Consider the following 13,265-nt stretch of genomic DNA (forward strand, 5'->3'; position numbering starts at 1 on the left):
AGTTGTAAGGGACTGTTTACCTAACACGTGAATGCAAGAATGAAGAAAGGTTATACTTCCCATCTAGTGAACCAACTCCGGGAGCTTAGATACTTGAAATGCTATTGGGATACGACCATAGTTTGTCAGGACGGTTCTCTCCGTATGAACAGGTGAGAATGGGTTTGTGAAACTCTCATTTTCTTATATCCAGGGGGGGGGGGGAGGAGGTAGATGAATAATTTGATTTAAGAAACCTACTAGATAAAATCTAAATTTTAGTATAAAATGTATTTTCTTTTATTCTAGATTGCTCTTTGGTTTACTCCAAGGTTCTATCCTAAACCTAAACCAAGAGCAGGACGAATTAAAGATACTTCTCCCTGACTCGACTCTACTCACTGTTCTAGAAGAGCTGGAAGGCAAGTTTATCTCCTTATCGAACCAACAGGGCAGAGTAGAGAAAAATCAGTCTATTTCTGGCGATGAGTTACGACTTGACAACGGGATGATTAACCACGAGAAAGAGGAGCATACAGATGATCCAGATGATCCGTACGAAGCTAAGACTTATAATTGCGAGTTTTGTAGTTTTAGAAGCAAAAAGAAAGGAAACCTAGAGCAGCATAAAATTTCCCTTCACAGTAGGATTCGTCTTCGCTGCTCTTTATGCCGCTACCAAACACAAACAGGGATAAATCTTAAGAGGCACATGAACTCGGTCCACCTTGGAGTCAAACATAAATGTGATTATTGTGATAAACTTTTCTCATCCCAAGGTAATCTAAAGCAGCATGTGAACAGCATACACGGAAATACAAGGTATACTTGTGATCAGTGTGAATACTCAAGTTTAAACAAGTCAGGATTATCTCGACATTTCACATCTCAGCACGATCAGATCAGGTTTCCTTGTGATCAATGCAAACACCAATCTTCTAGTAAAGCTCTGCTGGAAATACACAAAGAAATTGTTCATCTTGGGATAAAGTTTCCTTGTGATGAATGTAAATATGAAGCAACCACTAGAGGCCACCTACAAGCACACAAGAAGAAGAAACACGGTGATCTAAACAGAACTAATGTGCATGTATTGTTAAATACTTAATTTCAGAAAGTAAATGAACATGGAAGAGACAGATGAGATCGGAGTGTTCGAGGTTTTCTCTGAGTACGGGAATTATCTTGTGAAGGTAAGATTTGATATATATTATTGGAAGAAGTGATGAAGGGGGGGGGGATTTAAAATAAATAAAATATCAGCTTAACTTTTCTTGGAAAAACTTGTCGTTGAAATGGTTTTTAACTTTGATCTTGGTAAGATGTAAAAAATTTCCATTAAAAAGGGATTTTGAGCATTGAAAAAAAATTCCAATTAGATTTTAAGAAATTTCACGGCCAACGCCGGGCACTTCAACGAGTTATAATTAATATTAAATTTTATTCAACAATTGTTCTTTCCTTTTTTTATTAAATCAACATTTTTATTTTCTTAGCAATCAAAACTTTACCAACAAGAGAAAGTTAAAGTTGAATTATTTCGTCTTCATATCCTTTCTAAATTAGATTTCCTCGGGTAATTCTACTCTTTTCTATATTTAGTTTATTTGATCTCAATATTTACCCCTTTTCCAGTGCTTAGGATCCATTTAATTTTGATGCGGATCCGGATCCTGGATCCGCACTGGATCCTGGATCCAGTTTATCCCATAAAATTTACTGAATTTTTTTAACAAAGCAGAATTTTTAATTTTTTTTCGCTTATTTTTATGCTTAAACTTGATGAACCATTCAGGAATCAGGAAATTTTTATAATCTCTTTTTTCAATAGTTCAGATTTTGGGTTTTGAGAGTAAATTTTTTTATTGCTTTTTTGTTGATATTTTGCCCCTTGGATCCGGATCCGTGGATGTCAATATTTTTGCGGATTTGCGGATCCAACGGATCCGGATCCTGTCCTTTTTAACTCTGACATTACAAATCTTTTTCCATACGACCAAACCGAACGCTAGAGCCTAAATGAAGATTAAAAGAAGCATAGATTAGAAACTCCTTAGTAATTAATCGTGAATGTTACATTACATAAAATTTTTTTTTCTTTCTTCACATTTTAAAAGAAAAAATGTTAATTTTGTTTGAAAGTATGTTGCATATGTTGTCTGTGCCATACAGATTGCGGCAGCTTATCAACAGAAACCGGATTATGTCCGGCTGGAATAAAAATCTAATCTTTAAGGAGATTTTTCTGATCTTATTTTTCAACTTTTTAAAATCCTCGACTCCTTCCCTTTAATATGATATCCTTGAACTAGTTAGTGTTGCAGGTGAGTGCTTTGCTGGGTATGGATACCGGTCTGACCAGTCTCCATCTTGATATAGAGGAATATCTGCTCGGCCTCTGCAACCTCTGTAATGAACTCTCTAGGCTGGCGGTCAACTCTGTCACTAGCGAGGATTACTCGAGACCCGTCAGGTAAATAAATTTTTTTTTTATTAGTTTTGATTTATCAAGATAAAGTTTTAAAATTTATTGAAGGTTATTTCGTTGCTTATAAATTAAAAAAGTTAAGTTCATGACTACAAATACGTTTAGATTTATTGTTCGTTCAATACTATCTTGGTGTAATTTTTTTCCGTAGTGTAATAATAACGTTTAATGAACAATATTTTACTCAGATGCTCGAAAACTTTATTTCTTCCAACGAAAGGTTTCAAAATATTCTAAGAATGTGGTTTAGGATCGCTGAGTTTCTAAACTCTCTGCACACTGGATTCCGACTTCTCAACCTGAAGAACGACAACCTCAGGAAGAGGTTTGACAGTATTAAGTACGACCTGAAGAAGGTTGAGGAGGTCGTCTACGACTTGTCTATTCGAGGCCTCAGCAAGGTCTCCCTCGAGGATAAGGCTGAGGAGAAGACTGCTGCTCCCTCCGGCCCTACTGAGGCGGTTGAAGCTGCTCCTGTTGCTGCTGTGTAGAAGTTTTCATTTGTACACCGGTTAATTGCTGCTGAATATCAGGAGTTCGAAGAGTGATGATCCTACTGGATCCCATTCATAATTGTATATTACTTTATTGCAAACCCCAAAATGCAGGGGCCATTTTTGTCGGAAAATTTGTATGTGATATTTTGTGATTTTTCATTCATGTCTCAAATTCACACTATGCAGGCTGTGATTTCATATTCTGTATAAAAAGATTTTGTTATTTTTTTTATTTTCAGAAAATAATGTCGAAACATGATCATAAATATTTTTACGAGGATGAGGTTTGGAGAATACACAAGGTTAGTAATAATAAATATGATTTATTTAAAACAAGAACATGAAAATTATTGCAGTTTGTTGAAGAATCAGAAATAAATTCAGACTCGATCGCAATTTACATTTTTGTACCCAAGTTGGATATTAATTGACTTTGATCATTATGATTCAAAATTTGATAATTGATACAATTGCTTTTTTACAATCTTTTTCAGCTGGTTTCAATATGCAACAGTTTTTAAAAAAAGTTTAATGGAGAAATTTATTTTCAGGGAAACCTGAAGATTGGTATGGTTGTGGAGACCTCTGAGTTTACATCTAGTGATGATAGTTCTGATGACGAGGATCAGGTTAAGCCTGGAGATGTCCGTGTAGCCTGGTATCCTGCTGGAGCAGAGGAAGTTCTGCCAGAGAAGAAATTGCATTTAGCAGACAGGTAGTTTGGGATTATAGTCTTTTCATTACACTTATTTAGCAGACAGGTAGTTGGGGTTTTTATTCCTTACATTACAATTATTTGACAGACAGGTAGTTGGGGATTATAGTCCTTACATTACACATATTTAGCAGACAGGTAGTTGGGGTTTTTAGTCTTTACATTACAATTATTTAGCAGACAGGTAGTGGGATTATAGTCCTTACATTACACTTATTTAGCAGACAGATAGTTGGGGTTTTTAGTCCTTACATTACAATTATTTGTTAGTTTGGGATTATAGTCTTCATATTACAATTATTTAGCAGACAGGTAGTTTGGGATTATAGTCTTTACATTACACTTATTTAGCAGACAGGTAGTTTGGGATTATAGTCTTTACATTACAATTATTTAGCAGACAGGTAGTTTGGGATTATAGTCCTTACATTACAATTATTCAGCAGACAGGTAGTTTGGGATTATAGTCTTTACATTACAATTATTAAGCAGACAGGTAGTTTGGGATTATAGTCTTTACATTACAATTATTTAGCAGACAGGTAGTTTGGGATTATAGTCTTTACATTACAATTATTAAGCAGACAGGTAGTTGGGGTTTTTAGATTTTACATCACAATTATTTAGCAGATAGGTAGTTTGGGATTATAGTCTTTACATTACAATTATTTAGCAGACAGGTAGTTAGGTATTATAGTCTTCACATTACAATTAGTTAGCAGACAGGGAGTTAGGTATTATAGTCTTTACATTACAATTATTTAGCAGACAGGTAGTTAGGTATTATAGTCTTTACATTACAATTATTTAGCAGACAGGTAGTTAGGTGTTATAGTCTTTACATTACAATTATTTAGCAGACAGGTAGTTAGGTATTATAGTCTTTACATGTAATCGGTATTTTGAGGTGGAAAATTATAATTTAAATAAAGGTGAGCCCCTTTAATCCAGACGCTAAGTAAAAATTAAATGGTTGACAAAATTTAAATTTTGGACTCCAACTAAGCCTAAGACTCTAGTAGTGGATTGGAGTTTTAAGTCTTCCCCATTCCTAGTTTTTCAGCCAGGTCTTCTGTTTATAATATGAATATATATCCTATTTTTTTACTTTGCATTTGCGATAAATGTGCTCTTTTTAACTCTGTATTTGCGATAAATGTGCTCTTTTTTACTTTGTATTTGCGATAAATGTGCTCTTTTTAACTTTGTATTTGCGAAGCGCCCAGCCACACGACCAAATTTGAGCCATGCACCACTTTAGAATACCTAACATCCAAGGATTGCTAAACATTGTGTTAAGTTTGGATGTTGGGTATTTCCCTAGCGAGTTTTTTCGTTCTTTTTTTTTAATAGTTTTTAGTAGTTAAGGTGTTTAATCCAGTTAGATAATCTTGTTTTAATATGATTTAATTTGGGTTCAAGTTTGATTAATTAATTAATTATGAACAGTCTAGTCTAGTCTAGTCTAGTTTTAATTAAATAGTTTGTTTGGACAATATTGGTTAAGTTTCTGAATGTCGTTGTTAATCAAAATTGATTATAAGGTACAGCTCCAAGTTAATTAAAGAGGTTCCTCAGAATGTCCAAAACTATAATGCGTTCCCTTAGAAAACCGCTGTATTATGAAGAATTTCTCGGTTTTTTTGTCGGTACTTTGAAATGGTTGTTGAAATTTTTTTTGTTGAGATCCCTGATGCCTGGAGATATAGTTCGACGTATGACTGACAGAGGAAGAGCGGAAAAAGGAATCTGTAAGAATGTTCACGTTTACTCTAATGTCGAGGTTATTGGAACTAAACAGGTCAGAAACTTTTTATCTCAGAATATGAAGTTGGAAGCAAAAATTTATTTAATGTTTCTAAATCAAGAACCACTGAAGTTAAATATTTGTAAGCAGAAGTCAAGAATTGTCAAGGAAATAATTAAAATGGCAAAAAGAGGAGATCAGGTCGTGGAAAGGACCTAACCGACAAATATTATCTTTTTTCTACTATTATTTACAGTATAAAAAACCTTTTTTCAAACATAGTTTGCAAGCGCAGAAACTGTAAACGTAAAAAAACTTTTGGTGTGTAAAAAATAATTAAACTGGGAACAAACATCATCGATTTAGTCCGTTTAAAGGAACCCAAAAAATCTAAAAAAAGATATTTCAATTTCTTATAAATCGCTTAGAAATGAGACACGATGCAGAGAAATGAACGAATTAATAAATTTTATCTCTAGGTCGTGTTTGGTGTGAAGTCTAAAGATCTTCTTCCCCTGGAGACCTTCTACGTAGATATCCTGATATGTCTGGAGGGCTGGGTCGGAGTTATTCGAGATGTTACAGCTAAACTCACACTCAGGTTAGAAGAAAAAAGTTTAAGATTTTTTGAAATTGGTTAACTAAAATTCAATTATTATTTTAGGTTCCCCGACGGTTCCAAAGTTTTAATCGATGACAATTTAGCCTCTGACCTTGAGGACGTTTTTAATCGCCGTGAACACGATTCCGAGTTTATGCGATACGACTACTACCCGGGTCAGATCCTGTTTGGTCCTATCCGTCTAGTAGACTGCGGAGATTGGAAGGATTGCTCCACCGAGCTCACCAATACCCGAAGCAACAAGCCCCACAAAGGATTCAAGATGACAGTTGAGGAAGTAGATTTCCAGCGGATCACAGTGCGCTGGTTATGCCGCGCTAATTTCAGCTCCGAGGACAAATTAGAACAGCCCGGTCCCATGGTCTCAGGGCCGGACCTGGAGAAGGTACGGATGTTGAATATTTTTGAATCCTGCACTCTACAGATAGGAGATAGGAACTCGTATGTGATAAAAGATTCAGATCTACTTCTGTCTAAATCTGATTGGAGGAAGTTACAGCTGGAACTCCTGACGAAGCAGGGAGCAAGTCAAGCCGTCGCTAAACCTGCTCCATCCTCGGTAAGTTGATTCGTTATTTTCACAAAGGGTTTCTAAATATTTTGAATTTAAGAAAAGTTCTCCACATTCCCTTTTCTCTCCAACTACATATGTTGTGATTATTTCGTGAATTTAGCCAAACTTAGGCGCGGCGTTTATCCAACATTGGAATTTTAAAACGTGTAATAACATAGTTAACGCAGTTGTAGGGATTATAATCACTGGGCTAGAAATTTCTATACAGTACAAATGCTTCTTATTTATTCTTAGAATTCACTCTTTTATTTCAAATTATTCTCTTTCAATTTGTGTACAATGAAAACAGAAAAAAAATTGTTTTTAAATTTTATGAATTTGTCAGAAGAACGTGGAGGCCACTGAGGACAAAGAGGGGGATGGTGAGGGTAGCTCCGAGTACGAGGATTGTGAGGACTGTTTGGAGAAGGATACGGATAGTAATGTTAGTGAACAGGTCACCCTGGATACAAGAAAGAAAAAGAAGAAGCACGCCCCGGCACTCAGCACCAGGGGGGTGAAGAAGAAGAAGTTGAAGATGAGCAGGGCGCAGAGGGACGCGTCTTCCTCCTTCCTGGTCGTTAAGAGCGGGATGAAAGTTGTCACAGAGGTTTTGTCGACCAGGTCCGAAGTAAGTATGGAGTGATCTCTATTTTAAATAATAAATTGAGAAAGATGAAAACAAGTTTTAAGCAGTGTTGGGAACTCTTCGAAGTACAAGAATGGACGGAAGAGCTAATTTGAATATCGTTTAGATTGACGTAGTTTGGCAGAACGGAAAGGTTGAGAGTGGTGTAGGATCTACTGATCTATACCCTATCCAACATCTTGACGAACACGAGTTCTTCCCGGGGGATTTCGTCGTAGAGTCTAAAGATGGATTCCATCCACATACCTACGGAGTAGTCCAGGTAAAAAACTATGCAAGGGAAATCCCCGCGCCGTTTATCGCCCTCGTTTTAGATCTTGGCTTCCTGTATCCGGAACCGCAAAAATATCTATATTTTCCTGTATCCGGATCTTAAGGGGCAAAATATCAACCAAAATCTGCAATAAAAACCCATATCTGAACTGTTGAAAAAATGTAGATGATAAAGATTTCCTGAACAGTGAATGGTTCATCAAATTTTAGCATAAAAGTAAGCGAAAAAAAAAGAAGAAAGGTAATTTGACAATTTTGCTTTGTTTAAAAAAAATCCAGTAAATCTTCTAGAAATGTTCATGACCTGGATCCGGACCAGGATTTGGATCTGGATCCATTTTTTCCAGTGCGGACTGTGGATCCAGAATCCGGATCAGGTTCCGCTTCAAAATTAAATTGATGCTAAGCACTGGTTAACAACTGTCATCGCTCTGAAGTTAGATAAATAAAGTTGCATGGCACTCAACATTCGCTTCTTCCTTTTCACACCGGAAGTGTTTTTCGCTCTCAAAAGCTTTAAAACAGCAAAAGAAATATTTTAATTTCTGAAATAAAATGCTCATGAAGGAGCCAACATGGAGGATAAGATATCAATTATTTGTAAAGCTTCTAGTTCAATAAAGTGGTAAATTTAATAATTGCAGGATGTTGATTTCATGGGTAGATTCTGTCAGGTGAAATGGTTTAAAACCTACACTGAAGGAGCTCAACCTGAACCAGTTTTCCTAGAGTCTACGCAGTGCAGTGTTTATGATCTCAAGGATCATCCAGATTTTAAATACAGACCTGGAGCCATAGTTATCAGGTTATTATCTGAATCATTTTTTAAACTACAGTGGTACTTTTTATCAAACAATGAAGACGACTTTTCTATTAGGTTTTGAAACCTAGCTTTGCCTGCTCACTAAACTTAACATTTGAAAGTCAACCTGCTTAACTTTGATTTTTTATGCGAGCTATAAGAACATTCCCGTAGTTCTACCGAGTTCCCCAATCAAAATTTGAGGCAAATTGGTCAACGTGTTCATGGCTTATAGCCAGACAAACAAACAAACAAACAGAGATTACTACTTTATATACAATATACATAGTACTTATATATAGATGATTCCTCAAAACTCAAAAACTTAAAGGATAAAAATGGGACATACACTTAACATAAAGTTCTTTCATTTTATATACACTATACAGCTCAAACAAGTTTTACTCTTTTAACCTGAGTTTGGTCCAGGGTTGCTAACTGGGCGGGTGAGGACAGTGGACTAGGAGCAGGACAGGTCCTGGATACAGAACCTACAGGACTAGTCCGGGTCTGGTGGGCAGGAATGGATAATATTGGATTAACATCAACATGTTGGCCTCAGGATATATATAAGGTGAATTAACTTACCTCTTGCTAGAGAAAATAACTATGTTGTCAACATTTCATATCCAAAAACTTTAATTCAAGGAAACTGTTCTACTATTGAATGTTAACAATTTATTTCATATTTTAACTTTGATTATTCTAGCATGTCTTTTTTATTATTAACGCGAAAAACGACCATAATTTTAAAGAAGTTTTTGTTAAAAGCTAAAGGGTTTCGTTGAAGTCAACAGGTGGGTTAGTATACTCATCAATCCAGAGATGATTTTAAGGATAACACAAGGATTCTGCGCCAATACAGTTTTCGAAGTGTATTATTTATCCAATAAACCACCTCTTATATTAGGTTGGTGAATATGATTCTGACGAGGGGGAACTATGGGCTGAGGATGAGGATGAAGAAGGAAGTGGAACGGATGACAGTTGGTCTACTGAGAGTGAGCATGAGATAGGTGAAGAGGAACTGGTTGTCCATGACGAAGCTGCAGAGCTTAAGACCAAGCTGATCAGTAACGTGGAGAAGGCCGGAGTAACTTTACTACGCATGGAAGAACTTGTTAAAGAAAATCCTGGGTTAGAGTCTCCAAGTCTGATAAAGAAACTGATTGCTGTCTGCACACACTGTAAACTTCTGGATAAACTTCTTGGGACTGATTTCTTCAATGACTCAAGGTTCCAGGTTCTCCTAGAAAAGATCAAGGTTATGGATAAGATGTCTACAGTTGAGCGCGCAGTACAGAGTCAGGTTTCTAGACTCTTCTCAACAGAAGACGAGAATAGTCCCAGGAAAGAGATGAGGGAGGTTGAGGAGACTAGTCCTGGTAAGGACAGTGGGATAGAACCTGGAGCTTCTCCTTCCCCCTCCAAACCCAGCTCTGAAGAACCAGGAGTATGTTTCCAACTTTGTAAAATAGTGAAAACACAACTTGTAAAGGTTCATGAAGAGATAGTGAAAAAGTACGGGGAACAAGAGGTTCTTGCATTTAAGGAAAAATATGCAAACGAACCTGAAGATCTGAATGATTCCATTGCCTCAGAATTATCTATTCTAGGATTCCTCCCTCTAGACACACCCGTTTTCCAAATGTACAGCGCGGACACATCCCAGGAGATTTTATCTCCGGTTATAGACAAACCCCTAGAGAACATTATACCCCTATCCCCGGGCAGTTTTCAAACAGTAGATTCAGTCCCGGATAATCACAAGTTTAAATTAACAGTTTTTCAGCCGACTAACATGAAAACCTTTGTCCGGAGTGTAAAAAGAGAAATAGCTTTGCTTCAGTCTAGTCTACCTGCCGGTATTACTGTCAAGGGGTTCGATGAGAGAATGGACCTTTTCAGTGCGATGATTGAGGGACCGAAAAACACACCTTACGAGGATGGATTGTTTTTCTTTGATTTTCAACTAGGACCAACCTACCCCTCGGTTCCTCCCACCTGTCATTATACCTCCTACTGTGCAGATAAACTGAATCCGAACCTATACGAGGACGGAAAAGTTTGTGTTAGTCTGCTGGGAACCTGGAACGGTAAAGGAACTGAAACCTGGACTCCTAACTCCAACCTTCTCCAACTACTGGTTTCAATCCAAGGATTAATTCTGGTGAGAGAACCCTACTTTAACGAGGCTGGGTATGAGAGGCAGAAAGGAACCCAGGAAGGTTGTGAGAACTCTAGAACGTATAACGAGATGGCTGTGTTGAAACTAGTTCAGAGTATGACAAGGCTATTACTCAACCTTCCGGAAACATTCAATGAAGAAATTAAAACGTACTGCAGAGCACACGCACCCAGACTTATTGAAAGGTGATTTGATCAATAATATTTTATTTTAGGTTACACATTTGTCTCTTCTCTGTTTGTGTAATAATGGCAGCATATATTATTTTCTAGATTGGAGAATTGGTTGAGTGTATCACTGAACCCTCCCTCCTCAGACTCCGCCCTACCGGAAAAGTTGCAACTTCCAGACTTCCCTCTCCTCCCTGCCTCCCGAGGGTTCTGCATCAGTCTCCAAAAAGCTTTAGGAACTTATAAATCTGCGCTGAATGATTCAGGACTAACAAGTTCAGCTGCTGACAATGAACCAACTGAAAAAGATTAATTTTAATTCATCAAAGAATTTACCAACGCGTTAACTTACAAATGTTCGTTGATTTTTATAAATGTACAGTCAACACTCAACATTGTACTTAGCTTTATACACATGATCAACGGTCTTAATTTTACAAATGACACAATTACTGCAAAATTATCAGCTTCTTCTATTAATCGTGAATCAGAAAAAACGGCATGGGTCTTTGAAATTCTAAAAAATGTGATAATTTTAATCAAAGTATTTCATTTCCTTTTATGAAAGAACTAAGAAGGAGAAGGAATGAATATATAATATATATTTATAGATTTAAAGCTTGCTCAATATCCCCTAATATTTTGCTTGTGAATATTTATGAAAGTATGAAATGTACGGAACCATCCTCCTTACAGGTAAAATGTCCTCAACATCCTCCAACACGGACTCCAAGATGAACTCGTTAATCCTGGAACTGGAGAGGATCGGAGCTGTCAAGTTTGGAGAATTCACTCTAAAATCCGGACTCACGTCTCCAGTTTATTTTGATCTGAGAATCCTCGTCTCATTTCCCAAGGTGGGAAAAAGAATATTTCTTACTCTTAATCTTTCATTTTACTGACGCTTCTGATGACCAGAAAGTCACCTCCCTCCGGGCAGAAAATGTTAAAAATAAGTAACTTTTTTATTGTTGTATTCTTCTATTTCTAAGAAATTAAAAACCCTGTACACACATTTTACACTAAGGGAGGTCGAATTTTAAAGAATTTTCGAAATATTAATTAATTCAACCGGATTGGTATGATATTGAGGCCCTAGTTCTCCTTGGTTTTATTTAATTTTGTAATTAATTGTAATAGCAGCAATATTAGAATTTGTAAATGTTTTAAATCTTGGGATTTCACAGTTGTGGTATGCAAGGATTTTGGCAAAATATCAACTTAAGCCTGCTAAGAAAATATTTTTTTGTCTTAAAACACAAATATCAATTTTGATTAAAAAAAACTTCGACATCTCTGAATGGTTTATTAGTTTCAGCATAAAAGTTAAGAATTGAAAAAAAATATTTTCATCTCAGTAAATTTTGAAGAAATGTTTAAGACCTGGATCCAGTTTTGGATTCAAATCCATTATTTTTAGGGCCCGCATCATAACGAAATTTATCCTAAGCACTAATCAGTGATCATCTCATTTTTTGTCAGATTTTATGCAAATACTGTTTAGTTGTCAACGTCCCGTCAAATTGTTCCAATGATTGGAAATCTGAGAAATCCTATTTTTTGTTAATTGTATTTTCATTGATTCTCATGCTTCTTATTCTCCTTACACCTCATAAGATGCTCTGTATGGCGTGGGTTTGTTAAATATGTTATTCAATAGTTTGGTAATCCTAAGCTCTTTGATGTTAAATCTTATGTGCTCTATAGGTTGTTGAATCTAATATGCTCTATAGGTTGTTGAATCTAATATGCTCTATAGGTTGTTAAATCTAATATGCTCTATAGGTTGTTGAATCTAATATGCTCTAAAGGTTGTTGAATCTAATATGCTCTATAGGTTGTTGAATCTAATATGCTCTAAAGGTTGTTGAATCTAATATGCTCTATGGTTTGTTAAATCCAATCTGCTCTATGGTTTGTTAAATCTAATATGCTCTATAGGTTGTTGAATCTAATATGCTCTATAGGTTGTTGAATCCAATATGCTCTAAAGGTTGTTGAATCTAATATGCTCTATAGGTTGTTGAATATGCTCTAAAGGTTGTTGAATCTAATATGCTCTATAGGTTGTTAAATCTAATATTCTCTATAGGTTGTTGAATCTAATATGCTATATAGGTTGTTAAATCTAATATGCTCTAAAGGTTGTTGAATCTAATATGCTCTATAGGTTGTTGAATCTATTATGCTCTACAGGTTGTTGAATTTAATACGCTCTATAGGTTGTTGAATCTAATATGCTCTAAAGGTTGTTGAATCTAATATACTTTAAAGGTTGTTGAATCTAATATGCTCTAAAGGTTGTTGAATCTAATATGCTCTATAGGTTGTTAAATCTAATATGCTCTAATATGCACTATGATTTCTGGAATCTAATATGCTCTAAAAGTTGTTAAATCTAATATGCTCTATAGGTTGTTAAATCTAAAATGCTCTATGGTTTGTTAAATCTAATCCGCTCTATGGTTTGTTGAATCTAATGTGCTCCATAGGTTGTTAAATCTAATATGCTTTATAGGTTGTTAAATCTAATATGCTCTATGGTTTGTTAAATCTAATCTGCTCTATGGTTTGTTAAATAT

General features: G+C 35.8%; 3 protein-coding genes across 4 annotated transcripts in view; all 3 read left to right on the forward strand.

The window, feature by feature from the left end:
* LOC111702922 (translin) lies at positions 1-3,207 on the forward strand. 2 transcript variants are annotated; one of them, XM_023474742.1, is made up of 4 exons: positions 1-152; positions 289-1,172; positions 2,304-2,452; positions 2,718-3,207. In XM_023474742.1, exons 2-4 carry the CDS (start codon positions 1,101-1,103, stop codon positions 2,956-2,958), a joined length of 462 nt encoding a protein of 153 aa, XP_023330510.1. In that variant the 5' UTR covers positions 1-152; positions 289-1,100; the 3' UTR covers positions 2,959-3,207. The 2 variants fall into 2 exon arrangements, with proteins under 2 accessions (XP_023330510.1, XP_023330502.1); XM_023474734.1 differs by lacking the exons at positions 2,304-2,452; positions 2,718-3,207 and having other exon boundaries at positions 289-1,096.
* Positions 3,198-11,379, forward strand: LOC111702805 ((E3-independent) E2 ubiquitin-conjugating enzyme UBE2O). Its single transcript, XM_023474596.1, has 11 exons — positions 3,198-3,266; positions 3,516-3,679; positions 5,366-5,480; positions 5,906-6,027; positions 6,091-6,607; positions 6,948-7,232; positions 7,357-7,512; positions 8,168-8,328; positions 8,755-8,899; positions 9,236-10,698; positions 10,786-11,379. Exons 1-11 carry the CDS (start codon positions 3,210-3,212, stop codon positions 10,994-10,996), a joined length of 3,396 nt encoding a protein of 1,131 aa, XP_023330364.1. The 5' UTR covers positions 3,198-3,209; the 3' UTR covers positions 10,997-11,379.
* LOC111702887 (uridine 5'-monophosphate synthase-like) overlaps positions 11,330-13,265 on the forward strand; it is a 10,513-nt gene continuing 8,577 nt past the window's right edge. The window contains exon 1 of the mRNA XM_023474684.1: positions 11,330-11,540. Within this exon, the coding sequence (XP_023330452.1) occupies positions 11,355-11,540 (186 nt within the window). The 5' untranslated portion in view covers positions 11,330-11,354. The remainder of the gene's footprint in view (positions 11,541-13,265) is intronic.

The sequence above is a fragment of the Eurytemora carolleeae genome, unplaced genomic scaffold (assembly GCF_000591075.1).
Source record: "Eurytemora carolleeae unplaced genomic scaffold, Eaff_2.0 scaffold17, whole genome shotgun sequence".
NCBI classification, from domain to species: Eukaryota; Metazoa; Arthropoda; class Copepoda; order Calanoida; family Temoridae; genus Eurytemora; species Eurytemora carolleeae.

What these genes read in the sequence shown, in the direction of transcription:
- LOC111702922 (XM_023474734.1), top strand. Translation starts at nt 40, where the DNA reads ATGAAGAAAGGTTATACTTCCCATCTAGTGAACCAACTCCGGGAGCTT. An exon ending in GGTTCTCTCCGTATGAACAG is followed by an intron (nt 153 to 288) that starts GTGAGAATGGGT and finishes CTTTTATTCTAG; the next exon opens with ATTGCTCTTTGGTTTACTCC.
- LOC111702805 (XM_023474596.1), top strand. Translation starts at nt 3,210, where the DNA reads ATGTCGAAACATGATCATAAATATTTTTACGAGGATGAGGTTTGGAGA. An exon ending in AGGTTTGGAGAATACACAAG is followed by an intron (nt 3,267 to 3,515) that starts GTTAGTAATAAT and finishes ATTTATTTTCAG; the next exon opens with GGAAACCTGAAGATTGGTAT. An exon ending in ACAGCTAAACTCACACTCAG is followed by an intron (nt 6,028 to 6,090) that starts GTTAGAAGAAAA and finishes TTATTATTTTAG; the next exon opens with GTTCCCCGACGGTTCCAAAG.